At 46.6% G+C, this 25,055-nt stretch overlaps 1 protein-coding gene across 4 annotated transcripts in view; it reads right to left on the minus strand.

Moving 5' to 3' along the window:
• Nucleotides 1-14: 14 nt before the first annotated feature.
• The window catches only part of Ccdc125 (coiled-coil domain containing 125), a 40,023-nt gene continuing 14,982 nt past the window's right edge, over nt 15-25,055 (minus strand). For all 4 annotated transcript variants that reach the window (XM_028884842.2, XM_037209466.1, XM_037209464.1 and 1 more), the window contains 10 exons: nt 20,583-20,641; nt 19,018-19,104; nt 17,120-17,197; nt 16,309-16,394; nt 12,230-12,312; nt 10,003-10,118; nt 8,101-8,208; nt 6,751-6,922; nt 2,245-2,375; nt 15-953 (listed from right to left, as the gene is read on the minus strand). In XM_028884842.2, the coding sequence (XP_028740675.1) occupies nt 645-953; nt 2,245-2,375; nt 6,751-6,922; nt 8,101-8,208; nt 10,003-10,118; nt 12,230-12,312; nt 16,309-16,394; nt 17,120-17,197; nt 19,018-19,104; nt 20,583-20,641 (1,229 nt within the window). In that variant the 3' untranslated portion in view covers nt 15-644. The remainder of the gene's footprint in view (nt 954-2,244; nt 2,376-6,750; nt 6,923-8,100; nt 8,209-10,002; nt 10,119-12,229; nt 12,313-16,308; nt 16,395-17,119; nt 17,198-19,017; nt 19,105-20,582; nt 20,642-25,055) is intronic.

Consider the following 25,055-nt stretch of genomic DNA (forward strand, 5'->3'; position numbering starts at 1 on the left):
CATTGAAACTGTCAAAATGTGGAAAAGTATTTTATAAATAAAATGTCAACATAATACATTTTATAGAATACAATACTAATACATTTCTTATAGGACATGTGTTAAAGGTTTGATTACTTAAGCTGCATCCTAAAATTAAAAGGGAGGGATGTGGTCAAAACACATATATTGATAATACATGTATTAAGATATCATAATGAACTTACTACTTTGTAAATTACTATGCTAATACATTTTAAAAACAACTAGAAAGCATACAACTTATTATCAACTTTATGTAATTCTTTTTCTGTTTTTGGCAACAGTCTGTAATCTAATCAGCCATCAAATTCACAGTTTTTCCCTAAGCTTCCCAAGTATTGGGATTTACAAGTATCCTCCACACCCTGTGTTCTTTCTCAAAGTCTTTACAATGCTGAACATCAAACCCAAGGCCTTCCTGAAACTTGCTATGTAGACCAGGCTACTCTCAAAGTCAGAGATCTGCTGCCTGGCTCTGCTTCCCGAGTGCTGGGATTAAAGGCGTGCACCACCATGTGCTAAACTCAAGGCCTTACGCATACTAACCAAGTGTCCTACCTCTGAGATACATTTTCAGCTCCCAAATCTGATTTTTAATAGCTCTAATTCTAATTTCAAGTGGTTTATTTTTTAAATATATTTGACGGCAAAGAACAGGATCTTTTAAGAGTTCTTGAGCATTTTGAATCTCTCCGGGGGTGCTGGACTGAACAAATGCAACCCACAGGATCAGAAATGTGAACACGTGAGTGTGCTGGATCATGCAAAACACAGCGTTCTGAAGCTTCCGGCCTGGGGGTTGTGAGTGGGACATTGTGGTCCGTGGGAATTTTGCCTTCATTCTTTGCAGCCGTGTCCTTGTCTTCCAGCGCCCGGGCAAGCATGTAACTGACCTTTCTTTGATGGGCCAGTGCCTCCTCTTTGTCATTCAGCTGTGAGCAGAAGTTAGGGGTGTGCCAGTTAGTGAGTCAGGACATGTGCAGGCAAAGGACATCCGTCCAAGTACTGCATCCTAAATAGTAACTTCATGGTAATTAGAGTAATCCTGACTCAATGCTGGGGGGTTAAGTGAAGTTCTTAAATTTATGCGTGAGCGTGTTTATATGTGTACCATGGAGTGCTTGTGGGTGTTGGAGAACAACTTGCAGGACTCAGTTCTTTCCCTCCCCCATGTGGGTCCTGGAATGGAATTCAAGTCGTCGGGCTTGGTTGGCAGCAGACTCCTTTACCTACTGGCCATCTCGGTGGCTGAAATTGTGCTTTATTTTTTATTTTCGATTTTTATTTATGTATATGTGTGTATGTGTGCCACGTGTGTGCAGGTACCTGAGAAGTCCAGAAGAGGGTGCCAGATCTTCTGAAACTGGATTTACAGGTGGCTGTGAACCACTCAGTGTCAGTGCTGGGAACTGAAGTAAATGCTCTTAACCAAGGAGCCACACAGCCCTCTCTCCAGCCCGGGATTCTTTTTTTTAAGGGGGTGGGGTGGAGGGCAGCAGAGAGGTGGCTCATTAAGTAGCGTACTTATCATGCAGGCTTGCTGAACTGAGTCAATCCTTGGAACGCACATAAAGGTGGAAGGACAGAGCCGATCTACAGAGCTGTCCTCTGACATGACACATGTGCCATGACATGCCCTGCTCACGCATACATCATACAAACATACGCCAATAATAAAACTTCCTTTAAAAATCCCAGCGAGTCAGTGTTACTTCTCTCTAGCCCTGTAAGTCACGTAGAGACAGGGAGGACTGTACATACGTATGTAATCTCAACATGTACTGACTTGTGAAAGAATATGTAAAGCTGTATCTAAAATTGTTTTATGTATTTATATGCAAATAAATTGATCAGTAGAGCTAAAGTGTGTTTGCTCTAAGCACTGTGTCAGTGTCTCTGTTGAGTAGCCGTCTGTGGAAGGGTACCAGGCCCGATGGCAGGCTGCATTGGTGACTTAAGGGGACTGTGACAAAGTGCCTGGAACACGCCAGTGCCCCGGGCTGCACATCAATGCAGGCACTGAACTGGTTGGAATGAGTCAGTGACCCCCTCTTCAGGTGTGGGACCTGCACAGAAGTGGAGAGAGTTGGCAGGGATGTGAGAGGGCGTGGTGCCCGCCCGGTGGACAAAGGGCTTAGGAGACAAGTGAGGCCTGGAACAGGAGCCTATGGATTAGCTAAACCACAGCCCCTGACAAAAAGCAAGGAAAGGTCCCGTACTAACCAAATCTATCAGCATCTTAAAGACATCTTGTGGGTTGTCTTGGTCTTCAGTCCTCTTCGAACTGTTTTCCGAAGGAAGTATCCCCAACAGCCTCTGCCCCAAGGTCTTCTTTCTCCTTTGTGATTGATAGCCTAAAATTCAGTGGGAGAATCCAGCTGAGAAAAATACACTCACTGGTGTTAATTGCAGTAAAAGTATCTGTGTGCCAAGGCTAATTAATTCCTAAATCCAGAGATCATTCCCACAAAACCACAAGGACCAATGTTGTAGATTGCACAGCATGATGGGGGAATGTGGATTTCTGGGTATGGGTGGGGACCCGGAGGGGCAGGCTCAGGCCCTTGGTCATCACGGTCTCCAGAGCAGCAGAAACCAGGCCTGTGTGTGAGACTTCCCAATTTTAGATGTCAGCCGCTAACCACACTGTTTGAAAACACCACACAGGCCGATGTAAGTGCAGGCCACAGAAGCCTCGTCCCCGCCAACAGCTTAGAGCCAGAAAGGCCTGCCTGCACAGAACCCTCCCTCAGCCTCCTAAGCACTGAGTTTCAGAGGAGTTTTCCGAGCTTCCTCCTGTCCTCTGGTGGGAGCCCTGCCTCCCTATTTGCCATTGTCAGTTTTGGGAAGACAAAATGTCAAGTTTACCATTTTAAACATCTTCACTGTATCCCAGCAGCTGGGGGAGCTGTCACTTAATGGCGGTGTCTGAGAAGACAGAACATTCTGAAGCTAGCTGCATGGTGGGTGGCTAGACCATGCCTGCCCTGTTAAACTTGGTTCAAGTGGCAGAGTTTGTGGACATTATTTTTATCATCATAGAAACATAATTGTGAAAACACTTAGCCCAGTGTTAACATACAAAATGATTCTCTAGATCTTGATGCATCACAAAACAAAATTTGTAGAAAAAGCCAGGCGTGGTGGCACACCTGTGATCCCAGCCCTTGGGAGGCAGATGGGCACACACATGTGTCATGATGAGCATGTAGAGGTCAGAGGACAACTTTGGGGAGTCAGTTCTCTCCTTCCAGTGTGTGGGTCCCAGGGCTTAAACTCAAGCCTAGGCTGGATTGAGTTTCTGATCTCCCTCTACCTTCTAAATGCTGGGGTTTCTGACATCTGCCACCATGCCCAGCTAAATGCCTTTTTGTTTTTTGTTTTTGAGACAAGGTTTCTTTCACTAGGTATCTAACGAGCCTATAACTCCTATGTAGACCACACTGGCCTGGAACCCACAGAGATCCACCTGCCTCTGCCTTCTTGGTTCTGGGATTAAAGGTGTGCACCACCATGCCCAGCTAAATGCTATGTTTGGCCTCACTTTCTTCTTGGCATTTGAGAGTCTCTTGAGTTAGTTCCTCCAGTCGTCTGCCCCAGCTTCTGGATGCTGGGATTACAGACATGCACCACCATTCCCAACTAATCAGAGCACTTGTATTAATTATGTCTCTTCCCACAAAGCAGAGACTTGTGTAAGTGAGGTAGAAGACTACCGGGAAGCACTGAAGAGGTGACTTGGCTGTGAATTACTGCTCTTGCAGAGAACCCGAGTTCAGTTCCCATTACGGCCACCTCTGACTCTGGCCCCAGGGACTCCAGCACCCTCTTCTGGTCTTCCTAGGCAGTTGTGGAATATTTATTTATGCAGAGATGTGTTGGATTTGTTTACCTTGCCTGCCTAAGGCACCTGATTGGTCTAATAAACACAGCCGATAGCTAGGCAGAAGGTATAGGCAGGGCTTCCAGGCAGAGAAAGTAAGTAGGAGGAAGAATCTGGGCTTGACAGAGATAGAATTAGTAATAGTAATAATAATAAACAGTTAAAAGAGCTAGTGCGATAAGCCTAAGCTAAGGCCGAGTATGCATAATTAATAAGTCTCTGTGTCTTTACTTGGGAGTTGGTTGGCGGCCCAAAGAAAATCCCAGCTACACTAGGCACCAGCATGCACATGTACACACACACATACACCACCCAAAGTGTTAGAAGGAGCTTATTCTGTTTCTTTTTAAGGTTTATTTATTATGTATACAGTGAGTATTCTGTCTGCAGGCCAGAAGAGGGCACCAGATCTCACTGTAGATGGTTGTGAGCCACCATGTGGTTGCTGGGAATTGAACTCAGGACCTCTGGAAGAACAGCCAGTGCTCTCAACCTCTGAGTTACCTCTCCAGCCCCTTATTCTGTTTCTTAGTGGTTTTATTAACTTGGAAGCTCATTTGCATGTGTGATTGCCAATGTCTTCTTTTAGAATTCCCACTGGCCTCATAATGTACCACTATGCCTGGTGTTCCACAGTTGCTAATTTAAAACAAAATTATTATTGTGTTCATGGGGGGGGCATGTGTGTCAGCCATGGCCTGCTCGTGGAGATCAGTGGACAACTTTGTGGAGTCAGGTTTTCTCCCTCCTGTAGAGGAAAAATTAGTAGAGGCATTGTATCTATGGTAAGCATTAGAATGAAACAATGGTTTTCACTGTATCTAGGGAAAACTTCCGGAATGAGTAGTTGTTTTCCAGAAGGACTTGGACCTTGAAGAAATTGTGGAAAACAGTGATCGTTTGCAGTAATCTATAGAGCTTCCCCCCGCCCCTCGGAGCTGAGGACCGAACCCAGGGCCTTGTGCTTGCTAGGCAGGTGCTCTCCCACTGAGCTAAATCCCCAATCCCTCTTTCTATTTTTCTTAGGGAGCTCTAGAGCATTTGCATGACTTTGGTTACAAGATGGTCCTGGCACACCGGGATCTCTTGAATTCTTCAGGACTGCAAACAGTACACAATAAGGACTGAGGGTGCTGGGGTGCCGTATTTTCCTTCAGAGAGCACACAGATTAGATCGGGGGGCTTTGGTATGGAGGACTTGCTTTACCCAAAAAACCTTTTGTGTAACAATCAATCAATACACAGCCTTTGCACAGCTCTTCAGGGTTCAGTTCATAGGAACTGCTCCTCCCTGCCACCAGAGAGTCGAAAATTCATCTTGGAGTGACCCTCTTTCTTCGCCCCACCCTGGAAACACCGAACACCGGCCCCCCTCCACGTTTGGGCTCGGGGTCAAAGTCAAGTTGTTGGGCGTGTGTAGGAAGTACTTTTCACGGCTGAGCCATCTCTTCAGCCCCAACACCAGCTAAATCTCAAATGAACGGCAAGCACATGGGAAGTCTCCGTTATATCAATTAGATCAGGGGCTTCGGTATGAGGGACTTGTTTTACCCAAAAAAAAATAAACCACCTTTTGTGTATCAATCAGTACATTGTCTCTGCTTCACTGACTTTGACTATATCCCAGAGCAGCTAACCTCCTCACCCCCCCACTCCTCCTCACCCACCCCCCTCCCCTCCTCACCCCCCACTCCTCCTCACCCACCCCCCCACTCCTCCTCACCCCCCCCTCCCCTCCTCACCCCCCCACTCCTCCTCACCCCCCACTCCTCCTCACCCACCCCCCCACTCCTCCTCACCCACCCCCTCCCCACCCACCCCCCTCCCCTCCTCACCCCCACTCCTCCTCACCCCCCTCCCCTCCTCACCCCCCACTCCTCCTCACCCACCCCCCTCCCCTTCTCCCCACTCCTCACCCACCCCCCTCCCCTCCTCACCCCCCCACCCCTCCTCACCCCCCTCCCCTCCTCACCCCCCACTCCTCCTCGCCCACCCCCCTCCCCTCCTCACCCCCCCACTCCTCCCCTCCTCACCCCACCCTCCTCACCCCCACTCCTCCTCACCCACCCCCCACTCCTCCTCACCCACCCCCCCACTCCTCCTCACCCCCCCACTCCTCCTCACCCACCCCCACTCCCTCCTCACCCCCCCACTCCTCCTCACCCCCCACTCCTCCTCACCCACCCCCACTCCCCTCCTCACCCCCACTCCTCCTCACCCACCCCCCACTCCCCTCCTCACCCCCCTCCTCACCCCCCTCCCTCCTCACCCCCCTCCCCTCCTCACCCCCCTCCCCTCCTCACCCCCCCTCCCCTCCTCACCCACCCCCCACTCCTCCTCACCCCCCACTCCTCCTCACCCCCCCTCCCTCCTCACCCACCCCCCACTCCTCACCCCCACCCCTCCTCACCCCCCCTCCCCTCCTCACCCACCCCCACTCTCCTCACCCCCCACCCCTCCTCACCCCCCACCCCTCCTCACCCCCCCACCCCTCCTCACCCCCCACTCCTCCCTCCTCACCCCCCTCCCCTCCTCACCCCCCTCCCTCCTCACCCCCTCCCCTCCTCACCCCCCCTCCCCTCCTCACCCCTCCACTCCTCCTCACCCCCCCTCCCCTCCTCACCCCCCCTCCCCTCCTCACCCCTCCACTCCTCCTCACCCCCCTCCCCTCCTCACCCCCCCTCCCCTCCTCACCCCCCCTCCCCTCCTCACCCCCCCACTCCTCCTCACCCACCCCCTCCCCTCCTCACCCCTCCACTCCTCCTCACCCACCCCCTCCCCTCCTCACCCCCCCTCCCCTCCTCACCCCCCCACCCCTCCTCACCCACCCCCCCTCCCCCACTTACCGTCCTCTTTCAGGTGTTGCCTGTTAATCCACGTCGCTGCTCTTCTCCACTTATCCCGGTGTGCCAGTCTCAGGGCCTGGTCGTTCGTCCGCATGAGCTGTTGCTCAAAAGCAATTCTGAATGCATCTGCCATTATATGAGCCTCTTCCTTACTTTTCTGCAGAGTTTCCAACTGCAAGAGAGTTGGGGAGCCAGCAGAGGCGAAGGGAATCGTTTTTGTATATGAATCTCTGTATTCCTAGCCTCTAATCCCTCTAGTCTGTCTGCTTAAGTCAGCACCCGTCCATCCGACCAGCACTCGGCCTGGATGCCGGCAGTCCGCCTTGTCTGTCAGCTCCCTGCCAATCCAGGTCTTGAAACTCCCGACCCTGGCTTGGCCCTGTGCCTGTCCGGCCCCAATCTCAGAGGAAGGGAACCGCCCGAGGCTGCATTTCAGTTTGACCTTGGCTAACACTGCGCCTAGCTGAGCTTGAGTCTGATCCATGTGATTATATGCTGTTCTTGAGGGGTAGCCAGTGTTTGGCTGTTAGACTCCCCATGTGGTCTAAAAGGCTTTAAATTCCTTATCTTCAAAAAAAGGTAAGATAGTGGCTGGGTACAGTGGCACATGACTTTAATCCCAGCACTGGGGAGGCAGAGGCAGGCGGATCTCTGAGTTCAAGGCCAGCCTGGGCTACAAAGTGAGTTCCAGAACAGCCAGGGCTATACAGAGAAAGCCTGTCTCAAAATAAAAAGTAAAACAGTTTTAGAATTTTTTGGCAAATCACAAATTTGGTTTGTAAACTTAACCACTTATAATTAAAGTCCAATTATAAGGGCAACTTATCAGATGACTAAAGGTCTGGCCTGTTGATGATAAACATCATGTCTGTTTCTTCCAAGATATCGTGTTAACCTATGAGGGAACTGAGACTTATTCTGCCCAAAGCCACACCGACAGCAGACAGCGGTGCTAAGACACAGTCATCAGATGCATAAGCCTTCCTTTCGTTTCAGATAAGCACATTCATCTTCCCACTACCAGTGTTGATTGTAGTGATTTTAAGTGTAAACACACCTCTCCCCTCTGTTAACTGTGATTTGGGGGCCGTGCATAAATGAGAAAATACGAGCTTAAGAAATACTAACTGCACACGGAGTCAAACAACTTTACCTGGCTTCAGAGTCCATGCAATGTACTGTGTGCTTTGGAACCCGGTAAATGAAATCTAGTGTACAAGTTAATGCTATCACATAAAACCAAGCCTGGGTTCCCCAGCCAGCGACTCCTAAGGTGAAGTTCATTCTTGCAAATACTACCATTTATCCCACGGCTCATAAAGAGCCGGCACCAAAGCGTCGGATAAATACCTCCTGTCTGAGCTGAAGAACCAGTTTCCGCGTGGATGCTGCCATTTTAGCACAAGAACAGGGGCTCCCTCCAGGACCGCGACACAGGCAGGCTCCGAGGACTGCAAGCTTGAAACCCAAAGGCATCACCTGTTACCAAGTGTCTCAGCCACATACAGACACCACCGCACAGCCATGCACGTTCGTCAAGCCTCTGATCCAAGAAAGTGGAAAGTGTGTGTGTGTGTGTGTGTGTGTGTGTGTGTGTGTGTGTATAATATATGTGATGTATATAGTATATATTTTTTTGAAGAAAACTGAAGTGAGGAATTCATAACCTGAGTGGAAATGACCACAAATGAGGCATCATTACTTGCAACAAAAGCTTCAAAGAGTTTACATTTCTTCCTTCCCACTCTCAAAACCTTTAATCCTGGTATTCGTCTCCAATAGCTTTGGATGTGCAGCAAGAATTTAGCCTTACCAAGGCGTTAATACCAACGTCCACAATGAGTGCTTCCTGTGATAGGCGTGGCCTTCTAGCCAGCATTCCCTGAGTCCATCTCCTCCAACAAGACTGTGCTCAGAACGAACGGTGACTTTTATTATACCCCTGGCGAAAGCCATCATAGTTCCACTCTGGGGCTCGAGAGATGGCTCAGGAGTTTAGAGCACTGGCTGCTCTTCCAGAGGACACAGGTTCAATCCCCAGAAACCACATGGCGGCTCACAACCATCTCTGGGGGGATCTGATGCCCTCTTGTGGCATAAAGGCGTACATGCAGATAGAGCACTCACATAATAAATAAATAAACCTTGTTAAAAAAAATCACTCTGCAATCATGTACTACATTTTAAAATATACATCAATAAATAAATAAATCTTTTAAAACATTTCTCTGCAGTCATAAACTATTTCTTGGGTAATGACAATAGTGAAGTTACTTGTAGCCCTGGCCCCTCGAAACTTGACCAAGGCTGAAGTGAAGAAACAGGGTCACTCCTGGTTGACCCTGTAACTCAAAGAAAAGCAAGCTCCTCCCCTCCCCCCCACTTACTAATTTAACAGGGGTGGGCGGTCTATGTAATATTGTGCCACGCATTTCGAAGTTTCATAAGGAACTTACTATAAAATTACCTAACTCCAGTCTGCCCAGGTGTTAGCCGCGTGGCAGGAGAAAACTACCCCTCATCCCTCTCCCACGTCACGTGTGATGTAGAGTCTGCGTCAGAGTGGGAGGGTTAACCGTGTTAGAAGACCTGACCCTTGGGAAGGCCAGCGCAATGCCTGTCTTGGTGACAAGTGCCTTCTTTTTTTCTGGGCTCTCCACTGAGTGGAAGGCGTGCTTCTTCTTTTTTTTTTTTTTTTTAAGATTTATTTATTTATTATGTACACAGAAGAGGGCACCAGATCTCATTACAGATGGCTGTGAGCCACCATGTGGGTGCTGGGAATTGAACTCAGGAGCTCTGGAAGAACAGTTGGTGCTCTTAACCTCTGAGCCGTCTCTCCAGCCCGGAAGGCGTGCTTCTTATAAATCCCGAGGCCCTCTGTCCCTCACGTGCTAAACCCCTGACAATACATCAGCTTTGTTCTGGGCCCGGGGAAGCCTCGGATTCCCTTGTCGCTGTGGGAGAACAACAGAACCTACCCAGCCCTAGTTCCCTGACACCCCTTGGCAGCCTCAGTGAGGATAATGTGTGAAAGTCCTCGGAGAGAGAGACCCGGTGCCCCCAGCAGGGAGGCTCCAGGGGTGTGTGCTGCAGCTGAGGATGCCCCGCATGGGAGCGGCAGGTGGCAAGAAGCAACCTGCACAATCCTGTGGGCCGCTGGCACCCTAGTCAGTGCCGCTGAGAATGTTGCTGTCCTAGAGCAGGCACCGGGGGATAGGAAAGCGGCCGGTGTCCCTCCCAGCCACGTACCTCGAGACCCGACACCTCTGTAAAGCCGCTGTCCTCCTGACCCATGCTCTCCTGAGCCATCTTCTGCTGTGTGATGTCAAGCATGGCGAGGGCCTCCAAGTACCGCTGATTCAAAACTAGGAAGGGCCACACACGACAGTGTTAGCTCTCTGAGGCCAACCGCGGCCTCTCTGTGGAGTTACACCAAAACCACACACTCATTTCTTCGAAGCAACACGTAACACGTACATCAGACAGCTTACAAGATTGGGCTCCATCCAGAAAACCTATCTGAAGAAGTAGGGGGTATCATGGGAGAAAAGAGATGTGTAATAGCTACTTCTTTTTTGTTTGTTTGTTTGTTTTTTGATACAGGGTAGTTTGGAGCCTGTCCTGGATCTCGCTCTGTAGCCCAGGCTGGCCTCAAACTCACAGAGATCCGCCTGCCTCTGCCTCCCGAGTGCTGGGATTAAAGGCGTGCGCCACCAACGCCTGTGGACTTTTTTTTTTTTTAAGTGAACAAGTAAGGTAAATTATTCAGAGACTCTGAAGAATGTTGTGAAAATACTTCTGGAACAATCACTCTGATACCAACGGGACTGGAAGGGACGAGAAGTCACCGTGGACCGAAGCCAGGGTACCTCCTGAGAGGCTTTCACGTCGGGTCTGGGTTTGTATTTTCATTTGATACTCTAAAACCACAAGGTGGGTCGGGCAGAGAAACAAGCTTTTAGAGACGCCCCTGAGGCAGCAGGCTGCTAAGGGCGACGGCCCACTGTTCCAGCTGTTCCTGCAGGGCTCTCTCTTCCAGGGAGCAAGTGAGGCCGTGTTTGGCAAACAGGCGGTAAACGCAGTGCTTTAAGTAAATCACTAAATAAATCAACAAATCGCTACGTGATAACTGGTCTTTTCTACCTTATCCTACTTCAGACACCGAGAAGACTAGGCAGTGAGATCTCCTATACTATATTCACGTCAAAGGTGCCCGTTACCCAAATGCCATCAGATTTTTTTTTTTTCTATTAAGAGCCTTCACGCCAGGTATGGTGGCACACTACTTTAGTCCATGCACTTGGGAGGCAGAGGCAGGCAGATCTCTGAGTTCGAGGCCACTCTGGTCTACAGAGCGAGTCCCAGGACAGCCAAAGCTACACGGAGAAACCCTGTGTCAAAAAATCACAACAAAGAGTTTCCATGAGAGGCCTGGGTGTGATGTTGTGATTTCAAGGCCAATCAGATCATCGAACTTTCCTCTTGAGGCAGAGTGAGTGTCAGAGGACAGAGAGGGCCCGTGACCCAGCAGCGCCTGCCCTGGACTAATCTAATAGAGGAGCAAGCAGCTGGACGCTCAGATACACCTGTGCCCACATCTCATGGCGGGGGGTGAGGGGTGGGGGGGTGGGGGGGTGTTCAGGGGCACCAAGAGCCTCTCAGTCCCGAGGTCTGATTCAAGGTGTGTTTTGTTCCCTTCCGACCATCACCTAGTTTCTGCTGAGGAGACGGATTAGCATCTTTTCTTAAAAATCTGTAAGAAAGCCAGGTGGTGGTAATGTACACCTTTAATCCCAGCACTCGGGAGGCAGAGCCAGGCGGATCTCTGTGAGTTCGAGGACAGCCTGGGCTACAGAGTGAGTTCCAGGAAAGGCACCAAAGCTACACAGAGAAACCCTGTCTCGAGAAGAAAAAAAAAAAAATCAGCGCCACCATCGTCTCCAAAAGTTGGTTCATCATCTAAGGGATATGCAACATCCGGCTTTTCCATGTGAGTGTACACCCTAGCGGCCTTGGCATCATGTTCTACTGCCATTCTATTTTGCTTTATGGAGAGAGATTGATTACTTATTTACTTATTTGGTTTTTCAAGACACAGTTTCTCTGTGTAACACCTCTGGCTGTCCTGGAACTTGCTCTGTAGACCAGGCTGGCCTCAAATTCAGAGATTCACCTATCTCTGCCTCCTGAGTGATGGGATTAAAGGTGTGGCCCAGCACCATCTGGCTAACATATTTCACCAGCATTTTCTTCCCCCCACCTTTTGTGTGTGTGTGTGTGTGTGTGTGTGTGTGTGTGTGTGTGTGTGTGTGTGAGTGTTCTGCCTGCATGTACACCTGCAGGCCAGAAGAGGGCATCAAATCCCATTATAGATGGTTGTGAGCCACCAAGTAGTTGCTGGGAATTGAACTCAGGACCTCTGGACAAGCAGCCGGTACTCTTAACCTTTGAGCCATCCCTCCAGCCCCCAACTCACCAGCATTTTCAGACTTGAGCATTTTCATCTCTTCTGTTTTCACCTTCAGATTCTCTCTGAGAACTGCATTGTCACAGTTTAGTCTGGAAAAAAAAACTAGGTAATTAACACCTCTTCGATGAGCAAAAACATTTTACTTCTACAATTATTACAGGTTATTTATTTTATTTATGGGAGGCACAAAAGTGCACATATTGGGGTCAAAGGACAATTTGTGGGAGTGGGTTCTTTTCTACTGTGTGGGTCCTGGGATCGAACTCAGGTCTTTGGGCTTCGTGGCAAGTAATTTTATCTACTCAACCATCTCACCCACCTTCAATTTATACTCTTAACTCTTTTAAGAGTTGAGAAATAAGCAGGCCCAGAATTCGCATTAATTCGCATTCTCACTCACATTAATGTAATTTTAATTCAACTCAATTACTGTTTGGACACTGACTCTGTGACAGGTCTTCCTGTCAACTTGAATATTGGTCGATACTGAGTCACTGTAGGCCGTGGACTCTAACCACTGGACTAACTAAGCTAATGAGGAAGCTGACAACAGAAAACTGTGCATGGAGGAGGGCATATGAAAAGTCTATAACTCCTGCTCAATGTTTTTTTTTTTTTTTTTTTTTTTTTTTTTTGGGTTTTTCGAGACAGGGTTTCTCTGTGTAGCTTTGCGCCTTTCCTGGAACTCACTTGGTAGCCCAGGCTGGCCTCGAACTCACAGAGATCCGCCTGGCTCTGCCTCCCGAGTGCTGGGATTAAAGGCGTGTGCCACCACCGCCCGGCCATCAATGTTGTTTTAATTCTAAAAAAAAAAAAAAAAAAAAAAAAAGAGGCAAAGTCCTTCACTGGGGGCATGGTGGATAGAATAGCCACCCATGTTCCGAGGGCCTTTATTCAAAATAGCTGTAAAGCAGAAGCAAGCCCCAGTGGCCATCTAGGATTGGAGGAGTAAACAAGTAAACAAATATGATCAGCCCGCACACCCACACCTTTAACCCCAACACTCGGGAGGCAGAGGCAGGTGGATCTCTGTTCAAGGCCAGCCTGGTCTACAGAGTGAGTTCCAGGACAGCCAGTGCTACACAGAGAAACCCTGTCTCCAAAAACAAAAACAAAAAACAAAACGAAACACCCAAGTATGATCTTCTTCTCGGAAGAACGTTGGAAATCTTGGAAATTCTGAAACATGCTACACAGAGGAACCTTTCAAGACAATTAAAAAGGACAAATACTGTATGGTTCTGTAAATGTGAAGCCCTCGGAGTAGGCAAATTCACAGAGAACAGAAATTGAACGTCAGTAGTCAGGGGCTGTGGGAGGCACAATGAAGAGTAGCTGTGTGATGGAATTCCGGGTGAGTGGTGGTGATGGCTGCACAGTGAACTTGTCCCCGTGGATTTTTATTTGTCTGGTGTAGCTTGGGCTGACCTTGAACTCTCTAAGTAGCTGAGGATGATCTTGAACTCCTGATTCTCCTCCTGTCAGGTGCCCAGAGTCTTGGTCTACAGCTTACACTTAACTGCTCCCCCTGCTGGCTCCCTGGTGTCATTACAGGCTGTGTGTGCACCACGCCCGGTCTCATGTGATCATGTCATTTGATTCTGGAGAAGGATCTTGCCGTGTAGCCCTGGCTGGCCCAATTTCCACTGCAGTCCAGGCTGGCCTCAAACTCACAATAGTCCTTCTGCTTTAGCCTCGAGTATTGATGTTATGAGCCAGCAACCCTATGTGGGATTTAATGTCACTGAACTATTCGTTTTAAAATGGGCAGGATGGCAAATGTTATGTTAGAGTTCACATGATTAAAAAAGTGCAAAGGAGGAAGAAAGGGCTGGCAATGCAGCTCGGCAGGGCAGCATTCGTCCAGCCTGCCGGCATGCACGAGGCCCTGGGTTTGACCTCCAGCACGCAAAAACCAAAGGGAAAGAAGAGCAGGAGGGCACTATTGAATAACGGTGGGATTAGTTACAAAACTTTCCTTAATTATCCAGCACCGGAAGCTTAGCAGGAGAAAGAAACCTCCTTAGAACAGAAACCCAGGGGTCAAGGGCACACACCACTCTTGCAAAGGACCCAAGTTCAGTTCCCAGCACCCATGTCTTTGGGCAGCTGGAGTTACAAGGAGTGTAACTCTAGCACCAGGGATCCAATGCCCTCTTCCAACCTCTGTGGGCACCTCCACTCACGTACACATAGGCACACTTAGACATATAGATGTATGATTAAAAGTAACAAAAGTAATCTAAAAAAAAAACACAAGCCAGAGCTTATTAAGCTTAAAGCTTTAATAAAAATACCAATCAATTGGACCGGTCAGATAGCTCAATGGGTAAAGGCATTTGCTACCAAGGTTGAAGACCGGAGTTCAATTCCTAAGATCCACATAGTAGGAGAGAACCAACTCTTGCAAGCTGTCCACTGACCTCTACATATCACCACTGCGTTCCTGTGTCATGCCCACCCCCCCCTTAATAAACAAAGGTAAATTTTAAAATAAAAAAGATACTTATCAAGACACTTCAGGATGATAGTTGTTGCGATTACTCTATGCTCTACTACAGCTGACGTCAGATTATCAAAAAACAGTCATGAGATGGGTTGTTGGGGGTATAGCTTCGCTGGTCAAGTGCTTGCCTAGTACCCAGGAAGCCCTGGGTTTAGTCACCAGCACCACGTAAACGGGGCAGGGCAACCCACACCTATAACCTCACCCCTCAGGAAGTGGAGGCAGGAAGATCAGAAGGTCAAGGTCATCTTTGATGAACCTGTGATACCCAAGGCCCTGTCTCAAAATAAGTAAATAAATATAATCATGATAGTCAAGTTTCCCAGCTAAAAATGAAATGTAGGGCCAATGAGATGGCCTAATGGGTCATTTGCGCCAAGCCCAATGACCTGGATTTTCTCCCCAGGATCTACATGGTGGAGAGAGTGAATTCCTGCAGGTTGTCCTCTGATTTTTCATGCTCACTGTAGCATGTGCTAGCCCCCAACAGAAATTAATAAATACATGTAAAGCAAATGAGAGAGAGAGAGAAAGAGAGAGAGAGAGTGAGAGAGAGAGAAAGGGAGGGAGAGAGAGACAGAGAGAGACAGAGAGAGACACAGAGAGAGAGAGAACACGAAATAGGTTTCCTGAAGTTCCAGGAATTGGTTTTCACAATGAATTTTTTTCTTTCTCTAATTTTCCCCACAAAGTTAGTGAGTATAAATCCAGAGCCTTGCCCATGCTAGCCCAGTACCTGCATATAAATACACACACACACACACACAGACAAATACACGTACAGTTTAGCTGGGAACGGCAGTACACTTCTGTAATCACTTGGGAGGCTGAGGCACGCCAGCCTAGGCTATGTATTGAGAGCCTTTCTCAAGAATAAGAAAGAAGGCCGGGCGGTGGTGGCGCACGCCTTTAATCCCAGCACTCGGGAGGCAGAGCCAGGTGGATCTCTGTGAGTTCGAGGCCAGCCTGGACTACCAAGTGAGTCCCAGGAAAGGCACAAAGCTACACAGAGAAACCCTGTCTTGAAAAACCAAAAAAAAAAAAAAAAAAGAATAAGAAAGAAAGGGTGGGAGGGGGTCTATAGAGATGGCTTAGTGGTTAAGAGTGTATAATGTGTTTTTAGAAGACTCCATGGACTGGAGAGATGGCTCAGAGGTTAAGAGCATTGGCTGCTCTTCCAGAGGACCTGAGTTCGGTTCCCAGCAACCACATGGGGGCTAATAGCCACCTAAAATGAGATCTGGTGCCCTCTTCTGGCCTGCAGGAATACATGCACATAGAATACTATAAACATAATAAATAAATAAATCTTAAAAAAAAAAAAAAAAAGACGATTCCTGTGTGGTCCCCGATACCTATGTCAGGTGACTTAGAACTGCCCAGAACTCCAGCTCCAGGGGACCTGATGCCCTCTTCTGCCTAAAACTACATTTGAATTAGATGCATTTTAAAATCTTCCTTGGGAAAATTATGGACGATACTATCCATAGCTGGGCTGAGGGTGGGCCTCGGTTGTAATGTAACTGCACATCACGCACAAGGCTCTAGGTCTAATCCTTGCTGCCATTCATGTACAAACCTGTCATATTTTTGGATCCAAGATTCCTCTATAGTTTTAAATCTATCCTGATCAAATTCCATTTCCCACTGCAAGGCATTTATTTCCTATAGAAAGAGAAAGAGCACCTTCAGATAAAAAAGTAAACAAAAAAAAAAGAGCATCTCATGGAAAATTATCAGTATAAACCATTTTGAGTCACAGAATGGGTGAAAGTCATTTAATCATAGAACAATGAAAAGAAAACGCCACTCAGAAGAGGCAATGGCATTTGTAAAATACATTGAATGGATTTTTTTTTTTTCTTAGCACTCAGACACACTTTGCCAAAGCTCACTAAACACAGAAAAGAAATTTCGAACTGTTTGGGTTCAAACTTTGGTTGTACTGAGCCCAGATTTCTCAGAGCCCACCTTTGCCCATGTAGACACCAGAAACTAAATCTACTCTTGGGAGTCTCAGCCCAAACAGCCCCATCAAAGAGGAATCCAGTTGACACAGGAGAGTGACATCCGTGATGATCCTAAGTCCACATACAGTGGGGGGGCTCAGAAACACGCTGACCCTGCCTGGGGCACAGGACCGGAAGGAAGAAAGATGAGAAGTGCTAGGTTGGCGGACCTTCTGCTTCCACAAAAGGGACCTGGAGGCTGCACTTTACCCATGTGACAATCTGATTTCAAATGTAAGTGTCCAAAGGACCACCATCAGAGACTGAGCACTCCTTGCAGGGGGTGCCGCGGGCGGCCCCCCCCCCCACTGTGCTGAGCCTAAGGAAATTACATTTAAATCTTATCAGACTGAGCATGCCAAGGCCGACAGTCGCAAATACCTTCTCCAGAGCTCTCTTTTGCTCTATAGTTTTTTGAAGCACTGTCTGTGTGTGACTTGTGGCCTTGTCAAGTACCGCCTGAGGAAAAAAAAATAAGGAAAAGCATCAGTTTAGGTTTTAAACATTCCTATTTGTATAATATATGCACGTATTACCATATACATGTTTTATTTTTTAAAGATTTTTTTTTATTTTCAGTACACATACTTTATTCATTTTCAATGTCTGTGTATCTATGTATAAATGTGTGCATGTGTGTGCAGGGACCTGAGGAGGCCAGAAGAGGGCGTCAGATCTCCTGGAGCTGGAGGGACAGGCTGTTGGGAGCTGCCTGACTTAGGTGCTGGGAACCAAACTTGGGCCCTACACGAAGGCAGTATGTGCCGTCAACTGCTTAGCCATCTCTACACCCCCATATTTTAATTAATGATAACAGAATATTGGCAGGATGAGACAGGCACGTCAACAATGCTTCGTGAAGACTGAGAATTTAAAGTTCAGGAGACCTTGGCCTGGCTCTCCCCTCCTCCCAAATGTGAGTGATTGAATGCGTTTTCTTCTCAGGGAAACACACACAGCAGTGTTATTCACCACGGTCAGAAAGAAGACATAAGTCTGATATACACCAGCTGGTGGTGAAGGAGAAATAAAACATGCATGGCTATACAACAGACTATTAGAAATAAAAAGAAAAAAGTATCACCGGGCGGTGGTTCTGGACACCTTTAATCCCAACCCCTGGAAGGCAGAGGCAGATCTTGAGTTGGAGGCCAACCTGGGCTACAGAGTGAGTTCCAGGACACAACAGTCAGGGCTGGTACAGAGAAACCCTGTCTCAATAAACTTAAAAGGGGGAGGAGGAGGAGGAGGAAGGAGAAGAAAGTATTGATATACGATATGACATGCATGAACCTCAAAAGCATACTAACTAAACGATTACAGACACAAATTGCTTGGTTGTGCTTGTTTGAAAGAGAAAAGGTAAAAAGACAAATTCATTAAAAAGTGTGGGTCCGTGAATCAGGGACTGCCATCAGAAGTAACTGCTAACATTTGCAAGGCTCATTTTTTCTGTTTTCTTTTGTTTTTAAGATGTGTTTATCTATTATTATGTATGCAGTGTTCTGTCTGCATGTACGCCTCATGCCAGAAGAGGGCACCAGATCTCATCATAGACGGTTGTGAGCCACCTTGTAGTTGCTAAGAATTGAACTCAGGACCTCTGGAAGTTCTCCTAACCGCTGAGCCATCTCTCCAGCCCCCGGAAGATTCATTCTTTTAAATAATGAAAATGCTCTAAAATTAGATTCTAGTGATGGCAGTACAACTCAGAGGTTAGTAAAAATTAACTGTATAGTTAAAGATCAGGAAATTATGCTATTAAAATATCTGTATCTCAAAAACCCAGCAGTATTAAGCACTGATACTTTTATTTTATATGGTAAAAAAATCACTAATTACTGTTGGTTATTATTTTTTTTAATTATTTATTTGTTATGTATACAGTGTTCTGTCTGCTTGTATGCCTGCTGGCTAGAAGAGAGTGCCAGATCTCATTACAGATGGTTGTGAGCCACCATGTGGTTGCTGGGAATTGAACTCAGGACCTTTGGAAGAGCAACCAGTGCCCTTAACCTCTGAGCCATCTCTCCAGCCCTACTGTTGGTTATTGTTGTTGTTGTTGTTGTTGTTGTTGTTGGTGGTGGTGGTGGTGGTGGTGGTGGTGGTGGTGGTGGTGGTGTGTGTGTGTGTTTCCAAAACAGGGTCTCAGGATGTATGTAGCCCAGCCTGGTCTTGAACTCTCAATTCTCCTGACATGCCTCCTGGGTGCAGGGATCATAATTCCACTTATTATTGGAATGTGTTAAGTGATGAAACATTCAGAAATCAATTCTTACCATGCTCTGAAGGATTTTCAATGCTTCCTCTTTACCTTCAAGTTGTCTCTGAGATGCTTCAAGTTCAGTTTTTAAAATCTCCACTTCCTGAGGACAGAAATACAGTAAGCCTTCCTGGCTGCAAGACATGTGATCCCTGAACTGTCCACCTGGCTAGTCCACATTTACCCTTACACAAGGCTGTGAGTTCCTACAGACACTGCAGTGAAGCAGTCAGGCTACAACCAAGAGCCTCACTCTCACACTCCAGGTTGAAGGGACACGAGCCCACTCAAGCTTGTGGCTCTGGCAGGCCTTGCCCTTCTCCCCATTTTCTCTGCCTTGTTAAAAAACCATCAGATGACATTCCTAAAGCTAGCCACCAAGGTCTTTCCTTATTTGGCCACTTCCTCCTGAGGCTGACTACCAAGGTCCTGCTATCAAAATATTGGTGTTAACCAACCAGAAGCCCTCTTTGGTTCACCTAATTAACATGCCCAATCAAAGTTAAACACCTCGTCCTAACACAGGGTTTTTCCCTTACCCTTACAGACCACCGTTTTCCTAGGTGCCACATCTGTCTCCTCTCTCCAGAGGCCGTCCTTTGTCCCAGGGGACAAATCCCCCTTCCTCCTCTCCCTTGTCCCCACCTCCTCTACCACCGCATCCTCGTCCCTTCTAACACAGACCTCCCCTTCTTCTCTTAACGATGACACCTGCAAGGTCACTGGCTGCAGTTTTCCTGCCTGAGTCAGAAAGCAGCCACTTTAACTCTCCTTAATAAAGGATCTCTCTGGGAAAGCAGGTGTTTGGGGGTGGTTTGTGCCTGATTGGGGGGGTCTGGGAGGGAGCCCCCACTGTGCAGGGGTCCCCTTCACAGTTGAAACAAAAGTCTGTCTCGTTTTTATCCACACAGGCAGGCAGCTAATCCTAAGGAAAAGAAAAGCTTTGGTGTTGTTTTCTTTTACAAAGGGTCTCAAATAGCTATATTCTCAGCTTGGCATGGCAGAGCTTAGTTTTAATCCCCAGCACAGAGCATAGTTTTAATCCCCAGGTGAAGATAAGGCGTCTACAAGGAAGCAACACTGATTTTTCCCGGCAGTTGTTTAGAGAGGTTTAGAGAAGCCAGACGGAAGCGTTGGGCATGCTTACATGAGAGGACTCTCTAAGACAAGGGCCAGGGCCAGCGAGACGGCTCAGCAGGTCAAGGGGCTTCCCACCAAGTCTGACCACCTGAGTTCGATCCCTGGTTCCCACAGGGCGGAAGGAGAGGACCATCTCCAGCAAGTTGTTCTCTGATCTCCACACGTATGCTGTGCCACAGGCACCCATACAAACACAGAGAGAGAGAGAGAGAGAGAGAGAGAGAGAGAGAGAGAGAGAAAGGAAGAAAGGACAGAAGGAAGGAGATGGATAGATGGATGGATGGATGGATAGATAGATAGATAGATAGATAGATAGATAGATGATAGATAATAAGAAATGGAGGCCTGTTGAAAAGTAGGAGCTCGAGATGAAGGGAAGAAGAGGAAGTTTGGAGAAATGGATGGGGGTATAACACTCACTTAATATCACGCAGGACGTACCTCTAAAGTTTCACGAAGACGTTGCCTCAATTGTTCATTTGACAATTCCGAGTTAGGATCTATTGGAGGAAAAATTGAATAGCTTCTTTAGTTAAATACAGGGCATTTAGTTGGGTCCGATGGCACACTCCTTAATATTTAGCACTTGGAGGCAGAGGCAGGTAGATTTCTTTGGGTTTGAGGTCAGCCTGGTTTACACAGTGAGTTCCAGGACAGCCAGGGCTGTGTAGAGAAACTCTGTCTCAAATGTCCCGCCTCTCTGCAAAATACAAGGCATCTGCTTACAAATATTAAATATGTATTTTCTCTAAATTGCAAAATAAAAAAATTATAATAAGATAACTAGTGATAAAAATACGAACCCTATTGCTGGAAGAGATGGCTCAGCAGTTAAGAGCACTGGCTGCTCTTCCAGAGGTCCTGAGTTCAATTCCCAGCACCCACATGGTCCCAACCATCTATAGTGGGATCTGATGCCCTCTTCTGACATAAAGGTGTACATTCAGATAGAGCACTCACATACATTAAATAAATATTTTTTTAAATTAACCCTAAAATACCCATGAGTTAAATGTAGTGGGTAGCCTTTCCAGCTTTGATCTGGAAGTACCACCCCCATGGAGGCTTCGGTAACTGTCACGCCTACAAGGCAGGGCCAAGAGAGGACCCTGAAGACCCGGGATCCAGATGGGGGAGCTCTCTTGGTCCCCAGACCCTGGACACTGTAGGTAGACCGAGCAGAGTTCTCCAGAGAACACCGCCGGACTGCCGCCACACCTTTCCCAGACCCTGTTACCTATCCCTTCACTTGTAAGTCACCCCACAAAATAAACCTCCCTTTTAACTACATGGAGTGGCCTTAACAATTTCACCAATATCCGGCGCTCACGTGGGGGCAAATTCCAAAGGCCTGGGTGGCTCCCGCCCTCAGCTTCCTCCCCGGCTGGCGGGCACCTGAAGCTGCAGGGTACCGTCTGCAGAGCTCCATAAAACCAGGAAAAACCTACACGGTTCCATTCCTGAAAAGGGGCTCATCCGGGCTCAGTTCCGCGGCAGGTTTAGCCCCCAGACCAGGGAAACCGCTGTGATTGGGGCTCCCGGGGTGCTGGCTCCCCGCCCTAGCCCGAGGCTTCCACAGTTTCCCCTAGTTAAAACAGACCCGGCACTGACCCCAGCACCCTACAGAGGCACAGAGAGGGCTTGGAGCCGGACCTGCTGGCAGACCTCCTGTCTGCAGAGGCAGAGAGGGGCTTAGGGCGGCCTGGAACTCTCCACGCCCTGCAGCTCCAGGGAGTCACAGGAAGAACTGCCCACCGCCGCCTCCTGCCTGTGCTCACTCTGCCGCCAGCCAAGGCATTCAACAGGACCTGCGTTGGCGCTCTAACAGCGCCTCCTGCTGGCTGAAGCGCACTACTACACCCCTCGGAACCACAGAAAGGTAAGATAGGCTAACCAGAGTCTTATTTCAAGTAAAAGTACTTGATAATTTTTTTTTAAGATTTATTTATTTATTATGTATACAGCATGTATGACTTCAGGTCAGAAGAGGGCACCAGATCTCATTGCAGATGGTTGTGAGCCACCATGTGGTTGCTGGGAATTGAACTCAGGACCTCTGGAAGAGCAGTCAGTGCTCTTAACCTCTGAGCCATCTCTCCAGCCCCCGATAACTTTACACCTTAAAACTGACTAACAAATTTTGAGTAATTCTAGTAATATGGCCGACAACATTACCTCACAAGAATTTAAAAACCTTTTTGCCTGTATGATGAATGACATTTTCCTGGAAATATACGACCTCCCTAAAGCGTATCTGGCCTGTACCATTTTGGCATTCATCGTAATAATTCACACAGTGTTCAAACACTGGTTTAATAATAATAGCAAGGATGAGTCATTACTGGGACTGATACAGGCTTTAAAAGATAGCAATGAAGGCTTACATAAAAAGATTCTCTCTCTGGAATCTGCTAACCAGGATTTACAAAACAGGCTTGTACCCAAAATTGACCTTATTGATAATAAATATAAATATATAATGGATAGAACAATAATTCTCCAGAGTGAAGTTGTAACTACTCAGACACTATATAAGGAAGAAAGATTATCATTAATTGATAAGATAAGGTCTATGGAATCATATGTTTCAAAAGAACATAAAAAGTTCCATGATTCCATGAGAAATCTGGAATCCCTTGCAAGAGAGGAGGTTCACTCCCCAGAACAGACCCTAGGTGCTCGTTTGCAAGCCCTGGAGGAAATTCTCAGTAAAGATAACAAGGGAACTAATAAGCACAAGGGCAAGACCATACAGGTCATAACATCTCCAGATGGCTCTCATACAATGGCTTATCCTGTCATCATCCATGAGAAGCCAGCAGATGACAGACACCCTGAGCCATATATGACATATACATTACAACCGATTTCAACAAGGGATTTAAAAATATAAAGGAAGCGATAGTTACATATGGGATACACTCCACACACGTAAGACAGATCTTAAATTCGTGGTCTATCTCACATAGAATCATTCCAGATGACTGGCATCAGTTAATTTCAGCTGTTCTAGAATATAGCCAGCAGTTACAGTGGAAAAGCTGGTTGAGAGAAGAGGCAAGAAATTTAGAACAACAAGGTAAACTCAGAGGTTTTGAGATTTCCCAAGATCAAATACTTGGTGAGGGACCTTTCGCTGACAGGAATGTACAAGCCACTTATGATGAGCATACAATATCCCTATGCCGTACAGCAGCCCTAAATGCTTGGGAAAAAATTCTAGAACCAGGAAAGCCAACTAACTGAGGTATACACAAAGATATTTCAGGGACCGCAAGAACCCTTCACTGACTTTTCACAAAGGCTGAACGCAGCTATAACAAAAGCTGTGTCAGATAAAGAATTAAAAAAAGTATTAACTGAGTCCTTGGCATTCGACAATGCTAATGCAGAATGCAAAAGAATACTTACACCATTAAAGATCAGATCAGCTCCTTTGGAAGAATGGATTCAGTACACTAATGGTGTTGAGTCTCTTAACTACAGTAATGAGGCTTGGATAGGAGAGACAAATCCCAGAGGTAAAAGAAGCTCATCCACCAATGTGACATCTCTACAAGTTGTAAGAAAAATTTAACCATCAAAGGGTGGGGTAGGGTTCTGTTTTTGTCTTTTCAGGATAATGGAAATACCCATCTTCCAGAAATCATAAGGCCTTGGATAGCCGGATGTTTACAGAAGAAAGGAAGAATCTATTGGTACCAATCTACACACGGTAAAATCTCACTGTCTAACATCTATCTCTCTATCAATCTAAAAAGTTGTGGTTCCAATTCAATTATAGCCAAGCTGGCTTTGGAGCTGGAATTGGCTCACTCCTTCTTTTATTAATAAAAGAAAAGGTTGAGAGATTCTACAGTCCCATATCAGAAGAGCCCTCTGGTGTGGGACAGAAGGAAACCAATAAAAGGGACCATTGTCTTCAAGATTCTAATCCTCTCCATGCTTGCTCTTGATTTCTCGGAATCCTTTCTGTCATGTCATCTTTAAATCCAAACTTGCCATTTTTATAAAAAATAAGTTTTCCAATAGCAATCTCTGAAGTCTCCAGAAGGAAGATGGGGCCCCAACAACAACTCTCTCTACCCAATCCAGAATGATGCCATGGTAATCATCATCATACTACACTTCTTGCCAGAATTTCAGACACTCTTACCCATTACTCTGAGACTTGCTGCAGAATCAACAGTTAGTCTAACTGAGATTTAACTATCTGAGCTTTCTCACAGTACCCAACAGAGATACCATCACCCCCTAAACAGCAGGAAGCAATTTTAAGAAAACGACGCCCCTTCTCCCTAAGGTTTCATATTTCTCAGGGTTATGGATGATAGTTATAGGGTTGGGGGGTAGGAGAAAATATTAGACTCAGTATTCTCCTTAAGAAAAGAAAAAGTGTCTCAAAAAACAAAACAAAAAAAAAGGGAAAGAAGTGGAATGGATAGGTATAAGATATTATGGTAGATTATTGTATATACTAGTAAACAAATTTAGTAAAATATTCTCCTTAGATAATTTTCACTGTTATGGATTCTTATATGTTGATACAAATGTAAACTACTTTTATATTCCTGTTTAAGATAATTTGTATATTGATACAAATACAGAACTATATTTGTTATAATGTACATATATTTCTACTCTTATTTGAAATAATTGTATCTTGATACAAATGTAAATTTATATCTGTCATACTGTATGTATGTTCTACTTCTGTTTAGGATATTCTGTATATTGATATATATTTAAGATTATTGTCATATCGCATATTGCACTATACATTCCTACCTGTTATAAATATCTTGTGTATTGTCACAATTTTGAAGTCATTGTCCTTTACCGTACATTTGCTTATAGACTGTTTACCTTGTTTACATGAAGCCTTAGTCCTTAGGTTATTTCGGTAGATAAGAC

This window comes from Peromyscus leucopus, chromosome 11 (genome assembly GCF_004664715.2).
Source record: "Peromyscus leucopus breed LL Stock chromosome 11, UCI_PerLeu_2.1, whole genome shotgun sequence".
Lineage (NCBI taxonomy): Eukaryota > Metazoa > Chordata > Mammalia > Rodentia > Cricetidae > Peromyscus > Peromyscus leucopus.